This window comes from Corvus moneduloides, chromosome 21 (assembly GCF_009650955.1).
Source record: "Corvus moneduloides isolate bCorMon1 chromosome 21, bCorMon1.pri, whole genome shotgun sequence".
NCBI lineage: Eukaryota > Metazoa > Chordata > Aves > Passeriformes > Corvidae > Corvus > Corvus moneduloides.
In genome coordinates, this window is record NC_045496.1 from 4,688,763 (window position 1) to 4,713,230 (window position 24,468).

The 24,468-nt window shown below is 54.8% G+C and overlaps 1 protein-coding gene across 2 annotated transcripts; it reads right to left on the reverse strand.

Annotated features, from left to right (window-relative positions):
- Positions 1-2,867: 2,867 nt before the first annotated feature.
- On the reverse strand, positions 2,868-16,999 carry PLPP7 (phospholipid phosphatase 7 (inactive)). Of its 2 annotated transcripts, XM_032131093.1 has the most exons (3): positions 16,814-16,999; positions 15,644-16,116; positions 2,868-3,705 (listed from the first exon to the last, which is right to left on the reverse strand). In XM_032131093.1, exons 2-3 carry the CDS (start codon positions 16,092-16,094, stop codon positions 3,341-3,343), a joined length of 816 nt encoding a protein of 271 aa, XP_031986984.1. In that variant the 5' UTR covers positions 16,095-16,116; positions 16,814-16,999; the 3' UTR covers positions 2,868-3,340. The 2 variants fall into 2 exon arrangements, with proteins under 2 accessions (XP_031986984.1, XP_031986983.1); XM_032131092.1 differs by lacking the exon at positions 16,814-16,999 and having other exon boundaries at positions 15,644-16,624.
- Positions 17,000-24,468: the final 7,469 nt, after the last annotated feature.

Below are 24,468 nucleotides of genomic sequence, written 5' to 3' on the forward strand. Positions count from 1 at the left end.
TCAGAAACATCCTGACTGAATAAAAGGAGTCTGTTTGCCCAAGAAAACCCAGCCTGGGGTGACCTAGAGCCACACCTGTGCTACTGCTGGGAGGCCTTTCTAATGCCCCCCTCAATCCTCAAATCTGCCAACCCACCCTCCAGCCATCTCCCACACTTCCCTCCCCTTCAGCTGCCTCATCCTGGGAAGGATATGGACAACAGAGAGGACCCCACCGTGGCAGGGAGGGCAGCATAGCCCTGATGTGGGAAAGGATTTGTCCTGCCTTCATTTCAGCACAGCCCCAGCCACAAACGTACAAAACAGCTTGTCAGGAAAAAAACACCAGCTTAGGTTAAGGAGAGAACTAAACACCCCAGGCGTGATTGCCACATATGCCCAAAGATATAATCCAGATTTGCTACTTGCCCTGGCTCTGGCACCCTTTTATTTTTTTTTTAATTTAATAAATTAAAATCTCTTTTTGCTGCTGAGCATAATCAGCATTAGGGTGAGGGGAGGAGGGGCCTTTCACTGTCCCCTGCAGGATCACACACGAAATCACTGTCACAGCAGCCTGGGACTCTCCCAGTGGCACCATGGACTGCTGATGGCAGCACTCCCCAGCCCACACACTGTATTTGCCTCCTCCTGGCCACTTTCTTAATTAATCTGTGAGACAAACTGAAAGGCAGAAGATGCCATGGTGAGGACTTCTTCATTCCTTCTGGTTGGACAGGTCTTGGCTTGGAAGGACCACTCCTCCTCCCGAGCCTCACAGGCTGAGCCCTGTGTGGCTCAGTTTGGATCTGAAGGTTCAGGCAAAACACGTTGCTGGACAATCCTGAAGGAGCTCAAACCAATTGTCCTTTTGTCTCCCCACATTGCCATGGTGAGCATCTGCACAGAGCAGCCCCAGTGTCCTGCTCCAGCTCACAGGGACAGGGGACATGGCACCCACCATCCCTTGCTGTTGCTATAGAGACAGAAGCTGCTTTTCTCCACAGTGATGCTGGTTGTTTCTGAGCGCTACCTTCGGTGTGGCAGGCAGGGAGGGAGGGATCAGGAATGTCTTGGCTTGCTGGGAGGGCAGCCATGGCTGAGGCAAGGCTCTGCCAGACCTCTCCTGGTGTCTCTGTGCCCAAATCCACACTCATCTTGTGGGCAGTCTCCCAAAACCTTCCCTTCAGTTGCTCTGGGCACTGAAGTACTGCGGGAGAGAAGGGGCACAGGCTGCAGGGGGGCTAAAGGGGAAGACTGCCCAGAGAAACCCTGTGTGGGAGAAAGCCCCAGCCTGTGAATCCCAACGTACCCCCGGGAATCACTCCAGCTCCTCTCCTCCTGCTCTCCTGCCTTGCTTTGCAACCATGTGCTAGGACGAGACCAGCTCAGCTGATCTAACCCACTGTGGCAGCTTCTCCAGGCCATGCTCTCCTGATTACACCAGTAAAGATCAGGAGCAACTCCTACAAAGCCATCCTGCCACTCTGGATATACCAGGAGAAGATAGCACAAGTGCAAGGAAACCTGGACCAGGTGACACGACTGTAGAATCATCCAGTCTATTTGCAAAGGTTCAATAAATTCTGGAGCTACAAAGCGAGAGTTTCCCACAAAGCCATGGGGGAACATGTATCCCCTGCTCTCTGCCTCTTCAGGAACCTGTCATCTCCAGCTACACATCAGTGCATCACCCACAATCAGAGCTCAGAACCTGAGCTCCATCCTCGCTAGGGGTGAGGATAAACTCTGTGTGTAGTAATGCCTGGAAGGAAAAAAAAGCACCACAGCTCACTTCTTCACAGAAATCTTTGCAGGAGAAGGAGGAAAGGAGGCAAAGGAAAACGCTGATGGGAGGGTAGCACATCGCTGCTCCCACCCGCAGCAGCAGGAGGGAAGCAGGACAGCACCCGCCACCCACGCTGCTCTGCCTGCTGCTGCACCAGCCTCCAGGGACAACCCTGAGCTCTCCCCTTTCCTCAACACACTCAGTGACAGCCCTTCCCAGGGGACAGCTCATCCGTGAGCTCCGTGGGAGGCTTGTGTTTAAAGGACATGGATGCCTTCCTTACCACGCTCCTGCTCCAGCCTCGGAGCCGGCAGCGCGGGAAGCCAGCAGCTCCCAGGGCTCTGCACTGACATCCCAGCTGGAGACACATGCCAGGGATAGATTTTCTGTTTAGCTTCTTTTCATATTAATCATCAAAGAGCAACAAATGTCAGCAGCTTACAACAGTCATTAGCTGAATGTCTTCTTCTCACCAGCCCCTGTAGGAAGAGGCGTCCCAACATGCAGGGCGAGATGATGGCACAGCACCCAGCTGACTCCTCCCTGGCCTTGCAAGCCAGGTGTATTTTCCTCACTTGGGATCCACAGGAGGACAGAGATGACAGGATCCCTCCATTTTGCAGGATTCATCCAGTCAGGGAAGGTGCTATGTCTGATAGTATCCCTCACCTGCCAAATATCAAACTGTCTTCTAGAGACAGATAAACCACAGAGAACTGGCACATTCTGTTCAAAATACAGGATTTTCTTATGGCAGTTGTGAGGGGGGATCCATTTCAGAGACAGCACATTGAGCATGGCCATCACCTGAATAAGGATCCACCAGGCTTCAAGGAGGCCACTTGTCAATAATGGGAAGAAACAGCACCACGTCAGGACATCGTGTGTTCCCTACCAGACCAAAAACTCCTCACACACCCTCACAGAACAGATTTTCCTTCAGTGTCCTGAGCACCATCTAGGCCCACCCCATCCAAAGCAAAAGTTTGCATCCCCTTGGGCAGCAAGACTGCAGGACCTGCTCCATGCTGAATGTATATCTCAAAGCCACACTGGGTTCGTTTTCTCCCTTCCCTCATGATAAGAACCAAACAGGGCAGGATTTTTATGATTATTTATTATCTGTAAAGTGCCAGCAGTGTCCTGACTCTGTACAAGACACAACTGCTGGGCTTACAAAAAGAAAAAAAGCACTGTGGCCAAAATCATTTATCCTCTAAAAAGTTAACGAATGTGTTCTCAGGAAGCTCTCAGGCACTGCCCATCCTGAGGACATATCAAGGTGCCAATGTGAACCACCTAAAGAAGGCAGACATGGAGCTCATTTCTCTCACCTGTAAAGCTTAATTAGGCTGCTGTCCAAACACAGCTTGAGAATGCGGCCATAACACAGGTATGGCCCTTGATTGCTAAAACCCAATCCATTACAAGAAACTTTTTTTTAAAGGTGGGGAAGCAACATTAAAAAACACCACTACTCATGGAAGTTACAACTGCTTCCAACAGACAACACGTAGAAAATACTGGGAGGGGGACTCTCAAAGTATCTTCTAGTTTCCAAGTCCTCCATGTTCACCAGATGGATATCAACATCTGACATGTGTTGGAAGACATCCATATCAACTCCACCAGCCTGAACTGCAAGTAGCCGAAAACAAAGCCAGACAGAACATCTGTGATGTGGTGCCGTCCGATCATGACGCGGGAAAAGCCCACGCAGAGGGCCCAGAGGACCAGCAGGATGCGGAGAGGGATGGCCAGGACCAGGTGGTTGAGGAAGAACTTGGAGAGCATGGCCACCCGGCTGGCGTGCCCGGCGGGAAAGGCGTAGGTGTCCATGGTCAGGTAGTCCAACAAGCCAGGGTTGATGTCGTACGGACCCTTCCGCTTGGCCAGCTTCTGCAAACCTGCCACAATCATGATGTCCAGCAGCAGGGCTGCAAAAAGGGAGACAGAGAGGGAACAGTGAGAGACAGAAGCAGAGCTGAGGGAAATTTTCAAGGCAGAACATTAATGGTTTGTCATAGTGTTTAAATAAAAATTTGGGTTCGGTTCTGGCCAGACGCAGTGCAGCTGCAGTCCACGGTGCAGCTGCACCCAACTTCTCCATCCTCAGGTCACCATCCAACTGTTGATTAACCCTCCCAGTTCACCCACAGAGGAGGCAAATACCACTGTCACCATCTGACAGAGGAGAACCCCAAACGGCAGAGGCGAGCGATCCACCTGGGGAGGAAGAGAGCAACTGGCAAAGCTAAAATTGAAACCCTTTTGGCCCTCAAACCACCACTCTGGGTGTTCTGTTGCTGCCTCCACCCTGTGCTTTAGAAACTTCGTGCAGCAAGGTCCCTGCCTGGGGCTCTGTGCCAGGGTGACCAGGCTGCAGTGAGCAGCCTGCTGGAGGAAAGGTGTCCCACAGCACTTTCTCCTCTTGTCCCTTGTCTTCTCCCAAGCCCACCACCTCCTCCTGCCCAGAGCAGCCAGGGGATCGCACTACGCTGACAGATTTCACTGAGAAAAGAGCATTAGGACCAGTGAGCCAAGGGGAAAGCCACGCAATAACGAAAAAAGGGCTTCTGTGTTAAAAACAGCACCACAGTGTGTTGGAGGGTGGGCGACATCCTCCTAGATATCCCGCACCCATCCTTCTTCCTCTGCCAATGCATCAAACACTCACGAGTCATTTCTTGTTTCTGCTCACCTCTTGCTCCCTGTGACTTTCTCCCTGCAAGTCACCCCACACACCCCCTTCCCTGTGCAAATGCATTGAGGGTAAGACACCTCCCAGCCACAGCACACCCAGGCTTGTGATGGCACAGGCACCATCCCTGCAGCTGCAGCTCTCTCCACCAAACCACCTTTCTTCCCTAACAGCTTCAGGAGTGAAACCCATCAGCACTTGTCTACATCATCCTTCTCTTCAGCCCACCTGCTTCGTCCCAGCCGACAGGTACTGTCATTCCTATTTCCTAGCATCAATTTTATTTCTCTTTAATCCCCCATCTGCTTTTCCCCACCCCTCCTAATTAGTCAGAGTGCTGATTTCAGCTCCCCGCAGCAATGACAAGAACATATCTGTCATCACGAGCACAGCCTGCTCCCTCGGCAGGAATGCCAGGGGCCAGTTGTTTGGTTCCCAGGCCCTGGTAGAGACCATTCCTTGAGAGATGACAAGGTTTCAGGAGGATGGATGGGAGTGCGGTGGTGGTGGGGATGGGAAATGAGACGGCACATGGGAGGCAGCTCCTCCTGCCTGCTCAGCACCTGGCAGAAGCTGGGAAGTGAGGAACTGTCACAGCAGCTTTGCTCACCCACCTTCCCTGTGTGCCACCCCCAGCCCCCGGCACTGCTTTGGGAAGGGGCTGGTACTTATCCTGGCCAAACCCTCTCCTTACAGGAGACTGCTCTTCTCCCTCGTCTGCAGGCCATCTTGCTTGGGAAATGGGACAGCAGGACCTCCCTGGACCTTCTGCCCAACAGGTCATGCCCTGGGGTCTCAGAGCTGTGGAAGGCAGATGGAGCAGAGGAAAAGATCTGAATACCAGCTCCTCCCTGGTATGGACAGTAGCAAGAATCCGGGCTAGACACAAGAAGCAGGAGGCTGACATGGAGGAAAGGTTCATGGGTGGCACCTGAACAAAGGCATTGAGGCTGCAGGTGGCAAGGAGGCTGGTCACAGCACTGGGGCTGTAGCACTAGCGATAGGTTTAGGAGGACAAGGACAACCAGGGATTGCGCAGATCCTGCTGGATGTGACCGGCAGACAGGGAGAGAGCAGGGGGAAGTCTGCAGCCCACCAGGACCCCAGCACTCAGCAGAGCAGTTTCTGCAATTTGCTGATTTCTTTTTTGACATGCTGGCCAGGGGGGAGAAAGGGACGGAGGGATTTCAGACACAGGCTGTGGAGCCCTGGAGCAGCCACTCACCCTGGCTCCCTGTTAAGGTCAAATGCTGTCAGCCCAGGCCTGGCTCACCATTACAGGGCTGCCCCGCTGCGCATGGCTCTGCTCAGGCTCGGCTTCCTAAATCACCCCCAGCCCACCCCCCTACCCCACCAAATGACCCCGCCGCAGCCCTGATCCAACAAAGTGCTTCAGGAGATGATTTTCAGAGCTCATTGGCTGCATTTCCCTCCAGTCCCATCTCACCCTGGATGAGAACTGTGTGAAACCAAAGCTCTGGGATGGTCTCTCGGGAACCCAGACTCATCAAATTCTTGGGAACCCAGAAGCATCGGAGAGATTATGCGCCAGCGCTGCCAAGAGAAGACTCTGGCCCAAGCTGCTCCTGCTGAAGTCAGCACCCATTGCGTTGCCACAGCTCCAGAAGGAGTCTGGGCACCTCAACAGATCCCAGTGTCTTCTCCATGGTGTTCAATAAATTCACCACCAAACCTGCCCATGGATCAGAGCATAAGTGCCATATGCTTTAGCAACGTGTGGTGTTCACCATTGCTCATCAGTATTTTGCACCAGCAATATTTTTTTATGGTCAGAGGTGATGTCAGGGCAACTCGAAGGATGCAGGCATGTGTGCATGGAGGTGTTCAGGGCATGGAGAACGAGCCAAAGAGCAGTTTTAATAATCCTTTCATTCAGAAGATGAATAAAATGGGCCTTCAGTACTGCTAGCTCTGATTTTCATCAAATGATGCACAGAAAGCAAAAAGCCTCGTTTGCTCACATTTCAAGATTGGAAAGCATGACAGCATTAAAACCGGGGGTTAATTTGCCGTTAAAAGAAAAAACCACCAAAGATCCCTCCGTCTGGTGCTTTTTCTGTCACTTCCCCTTGCACTTTCTGTTCCTTTTATGGAGATTTCTTTATCAAACAGCCCCAGCAGCCTGCCCTGGTCCCCGAGGCATGGGGGTCCCATGGCCCTCTCCCAGTGCTGGGTCTCTGCTGTTCCCCTTCCCTCTCCTGCTCCTGCTGCTGCCGCCGGCGCTGGCAGGGTGAATCAGCAGGCAGTACTGCTGCCGACGGTGCTGCCAAGGGCCCATCCTTCAGGAACAGATACAGACAGTGCTGTTGCCCAGCAGCCCCATCCCCAGCCCTATTCCCTTGCAATCCCATGACCTACATACCCGCCTGGACCTCGGCTCACTTCCTTCCTACCCTTAATGCACATCAAACCCTCCCTCCTCAGGTGAGCACAGCATCAGGCACATAAGGGGTTAACTTTATCATGGGTCCCCTCGGTGCTCCATCTGCAGGTGGGTGTCTCTGCACTGGGGACTGTTCTTGCTGTTGAACCCAAAGCCCCCGAGCCTTGCACCTGCCACCTGCAAATCAGCATGGCCACCTTGGCTCCGTCCTTCCCTGGTCCCTCACACAGAGCCCTGCAAATCCTTCAGGCTGACCTGACTGGAGGCCGGAGAAACACAGCCCCAGGGGAGCCCGTGGAAGGGAGCCTGCAGCTGATGCACCAGCCTGCACTGGCTGCTCTCTGGGGACCCTCGGGGCTGTCACAAGCACAGCAGAGATGGCAGAGTGCCACCTGACTGAGGGTGAGATGAGAAGAGCAAGAAATTTTAATTTGAAGCATTTTTTTCATCATGCCGTTCCCCCAGAGTCAGGTAGCACTGGATTTAAACCAGAGGCAGCACTGGATGTAAAATCCAGGTAGAGGTGTATATACAAGCAAAGGAAGGATTAGCTCTTGCCCATTTTTGCTCCTTTCACATTTTTCTGAAAAAGATCAGGAATTTCCTTGTTGACCTGGTGTTAAGTGAAAGAATCCTTCAGATTTCCAATGCAAAACCATCCAATCCCCAAATCCTACATTAACATCTAAAACTTCCCTAAAACACAAAAACAAAGAGCAAGTCTTTTCTTGCCTGTGACAATTTTAGCATCAGAGATCACCTTGGTATTGTAAAAACCAACATCTGGCATCGGATGCACAGTAAATGAGCTGAAAGTGAGCCCCCTCGGCAGGCATTTAATATCTATTAATAAGGAAAGGAAAACAATTATCTGCCTTGCTCCTACCACCAAATGTTAGGAGCCCATTAGGAGCGGAGAGGTGAGAAGAGAGGAGCCCTGTGCAGGCAGGGCACAAGGACAAACCTGAACCATCGTCAGCAGAACCAAACCAAACTCCAAAGTTTGTATTTAAGAGAAATTGAAATAGTTGGATGTCCCCCACCACCATAAGGTCCTTTCTGTCCCCGAGGTGCCACCTCTGCTGCCATCCCTTATGGCTGGAAGAGGCTGTGGATGGTGTGAGCACTCTTGGGGACATCGTCTGCTCCAGGCTGGAGCCAGGCAGCGTCTCCAGGGACAGATTCCAGCTGGGATGTTTACATATAAACAAGTTATCAAAACCACAGCTGAAAAACAACCTGGGTGCAGTGTTGGGGGCAGGGGGGGAGGAAAAGAGGAGAAAGCCAAAAAAGCCCTTGGCCTCATCTGCTCCTGCAGCCAAGATCCACATGACTTCACACACATGGGGCTGCTTGGATGAGACAAGGCGGCTCTCCAGAGCCCAGCCTGTGAGGTCGGGATCAGAAACAGTCACAAGCTGGACTCAGCCTTCCAGAACTGCAGCTGAGCACATGGGGAGAGGAAAACAGGGAGGAAAATACCCAGGAATTAAGAGAGAACCCATCTCATGAACTCAGGAGGCTCCCAGTGTGGGAGCAGATGTGCCTCAGACAAGATGTGCACAGAACAGAGCCAAGCTGGTGACAACTCATGGCCTGGGCTTCAAACCCACCGTGCTGGAGGTGGCATGTGCTCCCTACTGCAGCTGCTGAGGCCACGTGTAGGGCCAAGACTGGCTTTGAAGGTGCTGTATTGCCCAGATTACCCACCCTCACTCAGGAGCGAACTCTGGACAAATGCCACCATTCCCAGGAAACAGTTTCTTTAGCTCCATAGTTAGAATTTGTAAATTTCCCCCCATTTTTCTTTTTACTTATATGCCCCCTCCTACTCCTTCTGAACTTCCCAAATCTCCCACAGGCATTAGGCTCCCTGACCTGGTAAATGAGCTGTTTGAAGCCTTATCTCATCGACATTAATAAAAGAAGAATCTTCACCCTCTCTCCAGTGGAGTCAGCGGCAGCTGGAAGAGGTCCACTCCTCTGGAAATGAACCCCGCCATTTCATTTTGTCCCCCAAATGTGGCACTATTGGGTGTAAGAGCTGACAAAAAGCACAGATGGCATGACACATTGAAGAGCCAATGAATCAGGCATTGTGGCGTTTGGTGGGGGGGTTATTTTTTGGCTGAACAAGCAGCAGTGTGGGGTAAGTGGTCATGGGGAGGTGAAAAAATGGTGGAAAGCAGAATTGTGCAATTAATTAAAATTAAAACCCACAACAACTAAAAATAGATTTGCTATATTCTAGATGATTAGAAGCAGCCCTGAGTGCAAACACAGGCTGCCTGGAGTTCCCCCCTTGGAAACACTGTGCCCTGGGAGCTGGGAAATTTGTACTCAGCATCAAATACTGAGTGTGGCTGCTTCACTGGCGGTCTGCACAGGCTGGGACGAGATGCAGGCAAGAGGGGGAGCACAGTGAAAAGGGCTTATGCCACTGGGGAGAAGGAGCTGAGCAGTACCAGGATGGCTCATCTGCCTCCCAGAAGGGCTCTGACAGCTTGAAATGCCCCCGTACCCCATGGCAGCAGCACAGGTACCATCAGCACAGCCCAGAATCACATGCACCAGCACCAACAGCACTGTATGGGATGAGGTGGAGGAACAAAAGTGCCTTGGGCTGAGGACCAGCAGCATGGCCTAGCCCACAAAGGCTGGGCTCCTTGCTCGGCCTCAGTGTTGTTTGGGCTTGGATCTACACCCCACTGCTTTCAAAGAGGCAAACTGGCAAAAAAAAAAAAAAAAAGTCTGATTCAGTGATGCTCAGAGGCTCTCCAACCACCACTCACAGTGTGGACCCAGATCAGGTACATCTGCCAGCATCCATGTAGAGATGGAATTGGTTCTCTGCTCCAGGTTAAAACATGGAGGTTTCCTCAAAGCGGAGGAAAAAAGAAGAGTTCATCTGACCCCCCTTTCCCACCCCATCCTCCACCAATCCTGACCCGGAGCAGGAGACCCGACGGGCTCTCCCTGCCTGCTGCTCCTCCCAACAACTCACCTCATCCCCCCACCTTCCTCTTCCCAACCACTGCTCCTGTCAAGGCGTGTTAGAGGCAAACACACTCACCCATTTCCTGGGATCTCCCTTCGGGCCAGAGCCCGGCTCAGCTTCTCCAGCTCTGCCTGAGTGAAACAGCTACTGTCCCCTCTGAGCTGCAGGCAGGGGCAATGGGAAGTTGTTCCCAGAGTGACAGACATAAGGATGACTCATTTCCCATGTTTATTCCCCCTCTTCCCATTCAACAACCCTCGCACTTCTTTTCTCTTTCGCTCTGCATTCAGGCTCGGGAACGTTTCGCTGTTTGCTCTGCGAGGGTTGGATTCCAGCTCGCTGCACGCTCCCCAAGGGCTGCACACTGATGCCTGCAGGGCTCGCAGCATCCCCAGCAGCCTGCCAGGACCTAAGCAAATCGGTGCTGCCTGGTCCCGAGGGGCTGATCAGACCCTGGGTCTGATGGAGACATTGTGCAGGTCCCTGGAAATACTCCCGTGCCTGCTCCAGCCACAGTCAGAGGAATCCCAGCCTGTCACTGAGCGTCCTTTATGCAAAGGGACACTGCAGGCTCGCCAGCCTGCCCTGCAGTGAGCAAGATGCATTCCTGTAGAGGAAGCAGGCAGGAAGGGGGGCAGGGAAGCCGGGAGAGCTGGGCATTGCTGGCTGTTCAGAGATGCCTGAGCTCATCAGCTGTGAAGGGATGAAGGCTGAGCACGGCACCCACCAAAGGGCCACGGACTTCAACTGCTGTATCTGGGCAGAACAGAGGCAGATTAGCAGCCTGGAGTGATGAAGAGGAATGCTGAAGAGGACCTGCGTCTAAATGCTGGATACAGGGAGTGGGCATCTGCGTTGTTCCCGCTGCCTGGCACCCTCCATGAGTCACTCATGTTGGGTTATTTGGCATTTAAATGTTTCCACCTCACTGGGCAGACGTGCTGCTGGCTCAGTGAGACCTCGGTGGGCACTGGCAGGGCAGGGAGGGGAGTGGGACAGCGGCTGAGCCCCCTCCATGTGCCAGGTTGTCCAAGGAGGGATGGTTCCGCAGGGCACCAGCCCCCGAGCTGCTCTCCCCTTCCCTGATGGAGTGTCCTCTGCCCTGACTGGCTCAGAAAATCCCTGCTCTCACAGTGGAAGAATGAAAGGGAAGAAAACAGACACATTTGGCCCCAAACCATCTCTGGGGCTCTGGGCTGAGCAAGCTCTGCTGCATACAGACTGATCCATCTGCCGTGCAGCTCCCTGGCCTCTCTGCTGGGTCTGGGCTTCCCTGAGGCTCGACAGGATCAGCTCATCTCACTGCCTGGGCATTTCAGCTGCCTGGTGACCTTTACCAGCAACGGGCTGTACTGTCAGGGTTTTCATCACACAGCCTCCAAAGAGAAGCACGACAATACCTGAAGCACATCCGTACTGTCAGAACAGGGTCAGTGGGGTCTCGAGGGGCTTGGTGAAGGCATTTCTTGCTCTCTTTCCTTCCTAATCCACCAATTTCTGGTCTTGCTTGGAAGCTGCCAGGGTGGGACCACAGAGTTCTGACCATATATATGTATTTACAATCTTCTTTTTTAGGGGGTCTGCAGGGGACTATGCTTCAGAAGATCATGGCTTGGTTCCTGGTCAGAGTGAAGCTATGTCAGTACTCAGAAAGAAGGCTGGACAGAGCAAGAACTTCCTCCTTGCTGACATCCAGGAGTGGAGAGGCAGTCCTGGGCTCCCTCCTTTCCTCCTCCTGTGGCATTCACCCATCCCCAGCCTGACACACTACTCGATGATACATCCATGCCCCGAGGCACTGCTTTACTTAATGGGATAAATGCTTAGTGACAGCACCAAAGAGCCATCCTGCCCCTCCAAGCGGGATGCAGAGCCAGCTGGAGATGGCTGGGCACTGGGACCAGTGTCACTGAGACTGCAAGCAAAGAGAAGACAAGGGCTTTCTCTTCTCCTAGTCTGGATACCTATTCCAGAGAGCCATGAGCACAGCAGAACCAGTTACTGGTACTTCAAACCAAGCACAAATACAATTCTATGTGCAAGCAGATACCTCCCAACAGCAAAGGCACCCAGCTGGACTGAAAATAACTAAACACAGTGGTGGTTTGGCTCACAACACAAAAGATGGACTTTACTGGAGTGACCACTGTGGGTGGGTTACCATATTCCATCCCCAGTGACCATATTCCAACCCCACCGCAGTGAGAAGGTGCCTGGATCTGCAAAGACCATCAGTTTAACGAGATCAATCTGTTTAGCTTAATAAATAGGAGGTGAAGAAATTACTTGAGCACTATCCAAAATATTGAAAGGCGGAAGAGATGTTGGCTGAAAGAGCTGTTCAGCTGGAGAGAGAAGGGTATGGAGACACAATGAAGGGAAGAATCCAACTAAAAGCACTTGTGAGAATCCCTACCACTGCAGTAGTACAGAAATGGCTCTGACAACTTCACCCTCACTTGTAACTGGACATCAGATTGAGTGTTTGGGTTTTTTCCCTTAACAAATTGAACAGGAATAAATTAAGGGATGTGCTACAGCCTGTATTTTGCCGTGGGTTAGATCGATGATCCAAATGTTCTTTGCTGGCTTTGCAGTCAATGAATCACTAAATTTGGATTCACATCTTCACCAGATGGATCAGAATCAGAAACCGAGGTACCACTGGCCCCAGGGTTTAATGGAGTTTATGTCTGGTTCTGAAGCAGATCTGGGCATTTTACTGAAAGTTTTATAACTGCTTTCCCCCTGCAAGCCCAATTGCAAGGTTCAAATTACTTTCTAAGCACCTCAGTTTTCATGAAACCCTTGTGATTGCAGAGAAAAGCTTGAATGGTCCTAAAAGTTCCAACACTGGCAGACAAATAAAATGAACTTTATAACCTGAGGATTTCCTGAGTTGTGATGTTCTCAATTTAGCCAAAGGGGTGTGGACCTTCTCCCTGACCTTTGCTCAGCCAGGGCTGGTGATGCTGAGACAGTCTTCCTGAAAGCATATCCTGGCAGAGATTTTCACAGTGGGCACACATATCTGGTTTCTTCCATCTTTTCAGTAACAGGCTGTGTGTGCTTCTCTGGCTGTTTGGCATTTGCTGGAAAAGATTACTGCGAGAAGGGGAATCAATAAATTCCATCACAGATGATAAACATGGAGGGAAAACATTGCTTGGGGTTGCTAATCAACATTTGCAGTGGGGATGGATGGAGCAGCCCAGGGTCAGACCCCTTCACCCGGAATGCTCCCACATGTGTTGGCAAAGCCCCCGTCAAGAGCTCCTCCTCCATCTGCAGTGGTGCTTCTGCCAGGTTCCCAGTCCCATTTCAGCAGTCTCCTGTCTCCTCGCCTTGGAAGCCTGATTGCAAATCCTAAACAAGTGCTCTATGATGGGCTGGCTCCCTGCCCAGAGACTGCATCAGAAATTCTGCTTGATGTATCAAACCCTCAGCAAGCAGGGGGAAGGGAGGAGAGCCCGGGGAGGTACGGAAGGGGTACCACAGACAACCCCAACTTCCCGGCTTCCCTCTTCCAGCAGGGAAGCACCAGGAGGTTCCCTTCCCTTTGACCTGTGCCTGTCCAGGAGGGCTTTTCACCCCATCCCAGTGGATTTGAACCACAGGAAAGCAGCAGCAAGAGGGACCAAGGATGCCAGATGCAGCAGTGGTGCCATGACCTTCCTGTCTATACAAGACCCCACTTTTCCTGGGACCTGTGGAGGTCCACCAGCCCCAGGCTCCCAGCCAGGCTCCTTCTCCACCAGCAGTGCAGGTATCATGGCAGCAGCTACTCAGATACTCAGAGTTCCTGACTGCAATCTTAAATATCAGCCCAAGGCCACTCTCACAGCAGAGATCTGCTCTGTGGGGTGACACAAGTTCTGCTGCAGGAGCTCTCACAAGAGAGGCTGAGGGCACCTTGGGCAGTCCCACCAGTCAGTGCTGTCTTTTCAGAGGGAGCAGTGGAGCTCTTTGGAGGCTGCCAGACCTATGGAACTGGTCCTTCACACCAATTAACTATTTCCTTTCTTGGCAGGGGGAGAGGAGGGGTGGGAGTAGTGTGTCTAGGCAAGGATGCAAGACTCCAGAACCCCCAACTTATCCCTGGGCACAGCGTTGGAGCTCAGGAGACCTGGAGATGTGGGTAGTGATGCAGGGCTGAGCTCTCCCAGCCACCACCCAATAAAGTTAGAACATGACCCCGAGGTGCCTTTGCATTTGGCCTCCTCATACAGCAACAGAAAGGTGAGAAAACTTTCCTTGTTTTTAGGCCAAAACGGGCATTAGCTCTTTGCAAGGATCTCAAATATTTTGGAGTCAAAGAGGTCGGTGTTCAGACTCCAGCCCTGTCAGAGGCTCTTGGGTCAAGAGACACCTGGAAACTGTGCTGGCCCCTGTTAGTCACCTACTATTTCATCCTCGTGCCCTTTTAAATGGATCTTCTCTTCCCAGCGAGGGGCTGACCCCGCGCACCGAGGAGCCCCTGGAAGAACTGCTGACGTTGGCGGGCTCTGCATCACGCTGGTGCTATTCTGGCTTCTTCCCTGCCACGGCCTCCCGCCATGAGATGCCACAGCACGAGGACAGTCTCCTCCAAAGGCACAGGGGAGAACAGCTACCACTGTGTCTTTCAAGCCAGTCCAGCTCAGTCTTCACCCTCTCTGAAGGATGAATTTGTGAAAAAAACCCAAAACCTGAGGCCACGTTGCTGAGCTGTATCACATCACAGTCAGCCCCTGCAGACAGGATGTCCCTTTCCTGTGGTGCCTGTGAAATAAAAGTGTCCCTCCTGCCCCTCAAAACGCTCCCTGAGAAGGAAGTGTCTAAATCCAATGTTTTCAATTTCTCCCACCAACCAAAAGTGGGATTGCTGAGTTTTTAGGGAGGGTGAAATGCCAGAGTGGGTCACAGCCAGAGGAGAGGGTAATTAGTCACAAGGAAAAATAGACTAACTGGACCCTGTGCCAAAGGCAGAAGAGCAAGAAGAGCAAGGTCCTCAGGTATACATGGCCAGGGCAGGTTGGGGCCAGGATCTAAGGTAAGTTAGAGGGACATCAGGGTGGGATGGGCCCTGCACAATGGAGAAGCCAAACCCTTCAACACATCCCAATCTCCAGAACCAGGGACACTGACCACCACCATGCAAGGAATGACTAGCAGGAGAGCCAGAGGCATCCCAGCCTGCCTATGCAGCCTCTGGGTCAAATTAGCACACGGAAATGGGGACAGCAGCAAGAAGGGTACCCAAGGGAAGGAGGATGTGAGAGAGAACTGCAGCAGGGAAGGTGACAGGACTCCATCACGTGGAGCCAGGATCTGGTCAAGAAGGTGGCAAGGGGATGGAAATAACATCCTCAGGAATTGATCCAGATATCAAAGACTAATATCTTTATGTTTTCCTCACCTATCAAACACCAAGGCAGATGACCACAGATTAAATAAAAGACATCACTGCTGGTATCCACCCTCCCACCACGGACACTCCCTTGGTCTGACTGGACAACCTTGCCCCATGCAGGACCAGAGGCCTGTCCCTGATCCATGGGTGTCCCCACCTACCACCATTACTCCATCCCTCTTAGACAACTTCTTGTGACATCCACCACCCACAGCACCTGGGACTAAGAGGGCCAATAAGTGCAACATTTGCCCTAAAGGTCCCTCCCTGCTTCCCGACCACATCTGATGCTGCGAACAGCCAGAGGAAGAGTCCCAGTGCTGCTGTCCATTGTGACCAGGGCTGGGCTTTCCCGGCAGGGAGGGAGGTTTGCCACTCACCTAGCAGCAGGTTCATGAGGACCTCTTGGCCTGCCAGTGTGCTGCTCTTCACCAGGCAGATGAGCGTACCCGCAATCCAGGGGATCCCGTGCCCCGTTATCCCCAGGAGGTTGATCATGGAGCGGGCACCTCCCCAGGAGGAGGCTCTGTTGGCACACACTCCCAGCCTCTTGGACATGCAGATATCGATGGCCAGCAGCGAGTTGAAGGCGATTCCCTTGAAGGAGGGGTTGAGCTGCATGCAATCCTCCTCGGGCAGCTGCTGCGACTGCCTCCGCTCCTTGGGGTTGGTGTTCTGGGCACCGGCTGCCCCGGCCTGGCCGCTCTGCTTCCTGCTGGAGCTCCTGTTCTCCTGGTTCCCCTTCAAGGGCTGATTCAGGGAGAGGAACTCAGCCCTGTTGAGGACATTGTTCCTGTCTCTGGCCCTGGACCGTGGCTGGGATGCTGGCATTGCAGTCTCTCTTTAACGCAACCTGCTTTGCAAATACGGGGAAGGAGAGAAATCCCTCTTCTCCCTGCAGAAAGCTTCCCCCACTCCCACCCTCACAAGCTGTGAATTTGGGAAGCTACAAAGGTTCCCCTCTGTTGCAGTTGCCCCCAGCACAGACTGCAGCTGTTAAATATAGAGTAAGGAATGCACATGGCTGTTTACTTCATGGGCCTAGCAAGCTTGGAAGGAAAATTAATGCCAGGCTTGGCAGCCACTCCAGTGCCAGGGAAAAAGGTTGGACAGCCAATAGATATGAAGAAGAGGAGGGAAAAACATTGTGCCAAAGGTTGGTTGCTTCTGGCCTGGTCTATTTAAATCTTCCAATTGCTTATTCCCCTGGGCTGCAAGGGAAACTGGGAAACGTAGTTCTTTTTGTGCTGCAATTCACATTTCAGTACCAGAGCCAGAGCTGGGGATGATGACATCCCCCTCCCCAGGGCACCCCCTGGGGGGCTGTGCTGCCTGGCTTTGCAGCACCAAGACCAGGTGTTGCTCAGGAGCTTCCCCTCAAGGGGCTCTCCCCCAAATCTTCCTGATTAATCTGTCCTGCAACTTCTGCCCCCCTGCCTGGGCACCCTAAATACCCCCTCCCATCCTGCCATGGATACCTTTCAAGCACCTCTAACCCCACCCTCCCTTCCCGCTCAGGATGCGCCCCTGGAGCGCCTTCCATCACTCACCCCGTTCCTGGACGCAGGAGAAGCATCACCTGCCTCCTGATTACACGCGAAGGAGCCGCTAATGAATTCCCGTCCTCCTGCCCGCGGCGCTGCGCGTGGCCTCGATACCGCGCGTGTCCGTGCAGTGTCCGTGCAGTGTCCCTGCCGTGTCCGTGCCGTGTCCCTGCCGTGTCCGTACCGTGTTCCTGCCGTGTCCGTGCCGTGTCCGTGCAGTGTCCGTGCCGTGTCCGTGCCGTGTTCCTGCCGTGTCCCTGCCGTGTTCCTGCCGTGTCCCTGCCGTGTCCCTGCCGTGTCCGTGCTGTGTCCGTGCCGTGTCCGTGCAGTGTCCGTGCAGTGTCCCTGCCGTGTCCGTACCGTGTTCCTGCCGTGTCCGTGCCGTGTTCCTGCCGTGTCCCTGCCGTGTCCGTGCAGTGTCCGTGCAGTGTCCCTGCCGTGTCCGTGCCGTGTCCGTGCAGTGTCCGTGCAGTGTCCGTACCGTGTTCCTGCCGTGTCCGTACCGTGTTCCTGCCGTGTCCGTGCCGTGTCCCTGCCGTGTCCCTGCCGTGTCCGTGCCGTGTCCGTGCAGTGTCCCTGCCGTGTCCGTGCCGTGTCCGTGCAGTGTCCGTGCAGTGTCCCTGCCGTGTCCGTGCAGTGTCCGTGCCGTGTCCCTGCCGTGTCCCTGCCGTGTCCCTGCCGTGTCCGTGCAGTGTCCGTGCAGTGTCCCTGCCGTGTCCGTGCCGTGTCCGTGCCGTGTCCGTACCATGTTCCTGCCGTGTCCCTGCCGTGTCCGTACAGTGTCCCTGCCGTGTCCGTGCCGTGTCCGTGCAGTGTCCCTGCCGTGTCCGTACCGTGTTCCTGCCGTGTCCGTGCCGTGTCCCTGCCGTGTCCCTGCCGTGTCCGTGCAGTGTCCGTACCGTGTTCCTGCCGTGTCCGTACAGTGTCCGTGCCGTGTCCGTGCCGTGTCCGTGCAGTGTCCGTACCGTGTTCCTGCCGTGTCCGTGCAGTGTCCGTGCAGTGTCCGTGCAGTGTCCCTGCCGTGTCCGTGCCGTGTCCCTGCCGTGTCCGTACCGTGTTCCTGCCGTGTCCGTGCCGTGTCCGTGCAGTGTCCGTACCGTGTTCCTGCCGTGTCCGTGCCGTGTCCGTGCAGTGTCCCTGCCGTGTCCGTGCCGTGTCCCTGCCGTGTCCGTGCCGTGTCCGTGCCGTGTCCGTGCCGTGTCCGTGCAGTGTCCCTGCCGTGTCCGTGCAGTGTCCCTGCCGTGTCCGTGCCGTGTCCGTGCAGTGTCCGTGCAGTGTCCCTGCCGTGTCCCTGCCGTGTCCGTGCCGTGTCCGTGCAGTGTCCCTGCCGTGTCCCTGCCGTGTCCGTGCAGTGTCCGTGCAGTGTCCGTGCAGTGTCCCTGCCGTGTTCCTGCCGTGTCCGTGCAGTGTCCGTGCAGTGTCCGTGCCGTGTCCGTGCCGTGTCCGTGCCGTGTCCGTGCAGTGTCTGTGCAGTGTCCCTGCCGTGTCCGTGCCGTGTCCGTGCAGTGTCCGTGCAGTGTCCGTGCCGTGTCCCTGCCGTGTCCCTGCCGTGTCCGTGCAGTGTCCGTGCAGTGTCCGTGCAGTGTCCCTGCCGTGTCCCTGCCGTGTCCGTGCAGTGTCCGTGCAGTGTCCCTGCCGTGTCCGTACCGTGTTCCTGCCGTGTCCGTGCCGTGTCCCTGCCGTGTCCGTACCGTGTTCCTGCCGTGTCCGTACCATGTTCCTGCCGTGTCCGTGCCGTGTCCCTGCCGTGTCCCTGCCGTGTCCGTACAGTGTCCGTGCAGTGTCCGTGCAGTGTCCGTGCCGTGTCCCTGCCGTGTCCGTACAGTGTCCGTGCCGTGTCCGTGCCGTGTCCGTGCCGTGTTCCTGCCGTGTCCGTGCCGTGTCCGTGCAGTGTCCGTGCAGTGTCCGTGCAGTGTCCGTGCAGTGTCCGTACCGTGTTCCTGCCGTGTCCGTACAGTGTCCGTGCCGTGTCCGTGCCGTGTCCGTGCAGTGTCCGTACCGTGTTCCTGCCGTGTCCGTGCCGTGTCCGTGCAGTGTCCGTGCAGTGTCCCTGCCGTGTCCGTGCCGTGTCCGTGCCGTGTCCGTGCAGTGTCCCTGCCGTGTCCCTGCCGTGTCCGTGCCGTGTCCCTGCCGTGTCCGTGCCGTGTCCGTGCAGTGTCCCTGCCGTGTCCGTGCAGTGTCCGTGCCGTGTCCGTGCAGTGTCCGTGCAGTGTCCCTGCCGTGTCCGTGCAGTGTCCGTGCAGTGTCCCTGCCGTGTTCCTGCTGTGTCCGTGCTGTGTCCGTGCAGTGTCCGTGCCGTGTCCGTGCAGTGTCCGTGCCGTGTCCCTGCCGTGTCCGTGCCGTGTCCGTGCAGTGTCCGTGCCGTGTCCGTGCAGTGTCCCTGCCGTGTCCGTGCCGTGTCTGTGCAGTGTCCCTGCCGTGTCCCTGCCGTGTCCGTGCCGTGTCCGTGCAGTGTCCCTGCCGTGTCCCTGCCGTGTCCGTGCCGTGTCCGTGCAGTGTCCGTGCAGTGTCCCTGCCGTGTCCGTGCCGTGTTCCTGCCGTGTCCCAGCACCGCGCAGCCCGTGCTAACGCAGGTGACACCGGCGCCTGTGTCCCCCGACAGCAGCACGGGCACTGTGCAGCGTGGGCATCGCGGTACGGGGAGGAGGAAGGCTGCGCCAGGCCCCAAAGAGGACAGGGAATACCTGCTGTCCCTCCTGCCACACACCCTGTGCTCCATCGTTGTCAGCCTCCCACCTCCCCGCCGCAGCTGGGGCGAATCCCCCCTGAGACGTCTCCCAGCGCTGAGCAGCCCCTGGGAACATCCCATCGGAGCCTGCAGCTCCAGTTCACAGATCTAAATAATCATGCTACAGTCCTTGAACCGCAGCTGTGTGGATCTGAGCCTCCAGCACCTCTGGGAGAGACCATCCATCTCGGCTCTTCCTGCTTGAAGGGTGACAGCCCAGCTGCAGCAACCTCTGAGCTAGGTCACCTGCACTGCCATCACCTTCCCTGGACAATGGGCTCTCCACACCACCCACGGGTCCCAGGAACACGATTATTCCTATGCAAATAGGCTGGAAATCCCCCGTGGATGGAGAATTGGAGAAGAGGGATATTACAGTGAGGAGCAGAACAGCCACGTCTCTTGGAGCCAGTGACATTTGCCTACACAACTGTCCAGTTTACAGAGGTCAGTGGTAGTACAGGTAACCCTGGGAACAGGGCGCCCACGTGTCTTTAAAGGTCTTATCCGAAATGCACTGGGGAGTTTAAGTGCTAAATGGAAGGTGATTCTTTGGCTTCCAAAGATAATAACAAAATTGTTACATCTTCTTTGCACTTTTATACGTAGCTCTCCAAAGTTCTCTCAGAGAACTGTGCATCCGGGCTGTGCCCATCTGACTGACAAACCATCCAGGTGACAGCAGTGCTTGGACAAGCATCTGAGATCCTGAGGAGCCCTTGCTCCTGGGCTTTGTTCATATTTTCCTCTCTCCAGGGAAAATAATATACATCAATTTATTTCTGATTCATACCCTCCAAGAACTTATCCCTAGTCAAGGGAGGTGATTCTGCCTTTCTACTCTGCTCTGGCGAGACCCCACCTGGAGCACTGCATCCAGCTCTGGGATCCCCAGCACAGGGGAGACATGGACCTGTTGGAGCAAGTCCACAGGAGGCCATGGAGATGCTCCAAGGGCTGGAGCCCCTCTGCTCTGGAGCCAGGCTGGGAGAGCTGGGGGTGTTCACCTGGAGAAGAGAAGGCTCCCGGGAGACCTCAGAGCCCCTTCCAGGGCCTAAAGGGGCTCCAGGAAAGCTGGAAATGGAGTGACAGGACAAGGGGGAATAGCTTCACACTGACAGAGAGCAGGATTAGATGGGATGTTGGAAAGACATTTTGTACAATGAGGGTGGGGGGGCCCTGGCACAGGGTGCCCAGAGAAGCTGTGGCTGCCCCATCCCTGGAAGTGTCCAAGGACATGTTGGAGAGGGCTTGGAGCAACCTGGGATAGTGGAAGGTGTTCCTGCCAATGACAGGGTGTTGGAATAAGTGACCTTTAAAGGTCCCTTCCAACCCAGACCGTGTGATTCTATGATCCCAGCTGGAGGAAGAGCTCGTTCCCTTCTCAGGCACCCTTATCCAGCCCATAAAACACAACTCTCCCGGCTCAGGTACCACATGGGGCTGTGGCAACCCTGGGGTTGCACAGGAGCTGCCACATCACCAACACCCACCAGCTCCTGCTTGATCCCTGTCTGCACAGCCACATTCTCACGCTATCGGGGCAGTCAGCACCCCATCCCTATCCGCCTGCCTTCATCCCACTGCTCGGCTGCCAGGCGTGTGGAAAACCTCAGCCTACCTGACATCAGCCAGGGGGAGAACTGTCACCACTGCACCACTTGGCTGTAGCCATCACCTCCCCAGTGAGTGGCCTCCTGGGTTTTCCCACTCTGTGCAAGGCTGCTGCTCTGTGGGGCTCTGCAAATATCAGTGGGCAGAGGGATGAGGGCACTGGTGGCCAGGACCCCACAGAAACAGGGAGACCCCTGCCCAGTCTGGTGCTGGGGTTGCTGAGCTACAACTTAACATGTTCCTCAGGAGCTGTCATGGGTTAAAAAATACCTTGAAAGCCCTGGGAGTGAATTTAATCTGGTGCCTGTCTCTTCTGCTAACACTGATATGAGGGAATTTCTCTGCCCCAGCCTCCCCATGAGACTCCAGCCTTGCACTCCAGCAGGAGTCCCGAGCAGGAAGGGGCTGGAGGAGGAAGGGCAGCGTGGGACGGATGCAGTGCCAGCAAAACGCCTGTCAGTGGTGGAGTGGGAAAGGAAAACTGTCTGGTCTCTCCTGCAGCCAGATGGGCTGTCACTGACAGTCCCAGCTGGAGAAGCTGAGCTCGGAGGGAAAAATCCCTGATTGCACTGGGGCCATGATGAGCCCCATCCTGCAAAACAGCCACTAACCCAGGGGTTTATAAATATCCCTGTAGACAGGCTCCCTGCTCCGGTGGGGCTATTCCAGTCCTGACACATGATCCATAGGGGCCATTGGGCACCTGGGAGAATGCCCAGACAGACAAATCCGGCATGCTCTCTGTGCCCAGTCTGCTCAGCCCTGGCTGTGCTCCCCGCTGTCCTGCCCACCCCGCCTGCAGGGCTGCTGGCCACAATTCCCTGCACAGCCCTGGCCACACGCGGTGTCAGTGGCCAGCATGGCCAGGCAAACCGCACTGGAATGTGGGTGGGACAGGAGTGACAGCCCCATCCCCTTTCTCTGCAATTCACTGGCAGTGTTGGTGCATCCCAGCCTCTGGCAGCAGCTGGCCGAGAAGCAGCACTTGCAACCAAAGTGTACCCAGCAAACCTGCAGAGTTCCCGGGTGGGATTCTTCTAGGGACAAAAAAGAAAGTTTGGCCAAAATGAAATATAATATCCTGCAGTATTTACAGCATGCAGTCTCTGGTGGGCTAGTGAGGGGAGAGCCTGTCCTTTATAAACCTGGAAAACATGCTGGAAAGACACGGAGGCACAGTGCAGGCCATGATGCCAGGGGGAGTGGCTGCAGGAATGGAGCATGGCCGGGCTACAAGGAGACACGGTCAGGTTCATCAAATGAGCAGCAGAAGGAAACACAACTCACAGCATCACCAGCCACTCCTAGTTCTTATTTATCACAGCCTGGCCTCGCATATCCAGCAATGCCATCAGAGAGAACCACGAGCTCAGGCACAGGAGCCCTTCTGCACATGGCCTAAAGCAGCCGCTCTGGGGTGGGATGTGCTAATGCTTTAATCACTCACAGCAGCGGGATGGAAACGGGCATGACCAAAACCCAACGAAAACTCCAGCTGAAGATGAAAAGCTGATTTAATTAGAATGAGATAATGCAATTTCCTAGTTGACCAGAGCACCAGAGACAGCCAAGTTGAAGCAAGACCTGGCTGAAGCTTCAGTGAAACTAGAGTCGCAGAATATGCAGTTTCACCAGATTCATGATGCTCTGGGAAACTGTGACAAGCTTGTTTGAAAAGTGTGAAAGAGTCTTGGAAATGTCAAAGGATTTCAGCACCTTCTGGAGGCTGCTGGATATTTCATTTGGAAGATGCTAATTTCAGTCTTCCTTGTACTACATGATAGTAAGTGGCTTGTAACTTGAGCACGTTCTTAGTGTTTCTCTGTCACAGGACTAGTGTCTAACTTGTGCCTTTCACAGCAACTGGGAAGTTTAAAATAAATACTTTTCAATGCTTTGAGAAACACACAAGGAGGAAAAACATGACAATATACTGTGGTTTTTCTACCTGCTGTGGGTGGAAAGGAGCAAATCTGCCTCCCCTCCTCCTGTGACATTCACTTGTTAGGATCACCTGGCAGCTCCGGTCTGTCCTACCTGCTAAGGGCTAATCCAGCCTGCTGAGAGTGCCAGGTGGGAAGGACTAAAAGACATTTACAGCAGCTCTGCGCTGCTGTGCCACACCACAAGCAGCACCGGCAAAGAGATTTTTACCTCTCATTTCCCCAAGTTTCCCATTTAGAAACAAGTGACAGAGGACACACCCACCAAATGCCCAATGTCCATCAGCTATTGCTGAAAAGCCAAACAATTTCACCTCACCTGGTGCTCAGATCCTCAGCCAGCTGAGGACCAGCAGGCAGCATTACTCCTAAAACTGCCTGTAATAGAAGTTTACAACTTTCCCACAGGCCACTGCTGCCTCAGACGCTTCTCACTCCCTGCTCCAGCTGCTCCTCAGTCCCACTGCTGCTATGGAGAGCTTTACATTATTCGTTGCTGGAATCACATCCAACCTGGGGCTACAGGTTCTGCAAATAAGGAGACCATCCCCTCTGGTGCCCTTTGGTTGGTACCAAATCTACCCAGCAGGCTCCAGCCGGGAGAGGAAAATCTTAATCCGAAACCCCAAGAAAAAACACATTGCAGCTAAATTAAAAAATAATAATAATAAGGGGGGGCGGTGGGGGGGAGGCGTTTCTAAAATAAAAAACTACATTACCCACAATTCACGGACGTGTGGGAGGAAATGCTGTTTTTTTGCAAAGGAGGTTTAGCTTCAACAGCTGCAGTTTAAAAGCGAAATACAGGGGGAGGGATGGGACTGGGAGAAGGAGGGAGGACAGGGCGGCGAGGGGCGCGGGGGGGCCCGGACCCGCAGCCGGTGCCGCTGGGGCCGCGGGAGCCACGGGAGCCACGGGAGCCACGGGCATGCGGCGCTCCCTGCCCGGGCAGCCGTCGGCAGCGGCCGCGCACGCCCGGGGGCAGCGAGGGGCTGCGAGGGAGTTTCTGCAAAGTTTGACCCCGTTGCCTTTTTGATGCTGCGGCGGCGAGCGGAGCGGGAGCCCCCCCGCGCCCCCCCACTCCCCCGGCGAGGCTGAGACCCGGGGCCGGCGCCGTCCCCGGGTGCGTGAATGTATTGCGGGAGAGGAAGCCTGCGGCAGCCGGGAGGCGGAGGCACCGACCCTGCTCCGCTCACCTCCCCGGGCAGCCAGCAAAGAGGCGAAGGGAAAAAAAAACCCAGCGAGAGAAGGAGCCTTCCCCCCGCCCCGCGCCGCTGCTCGCCCCCGCAGCGCAGGAGCCGGGGCTCGGCGGCGCGGCCGGGGCTCGGCGCGGCTCCCCGGGATGCTGTGACGCCCTGCGGGGCCCACGCGTGTGC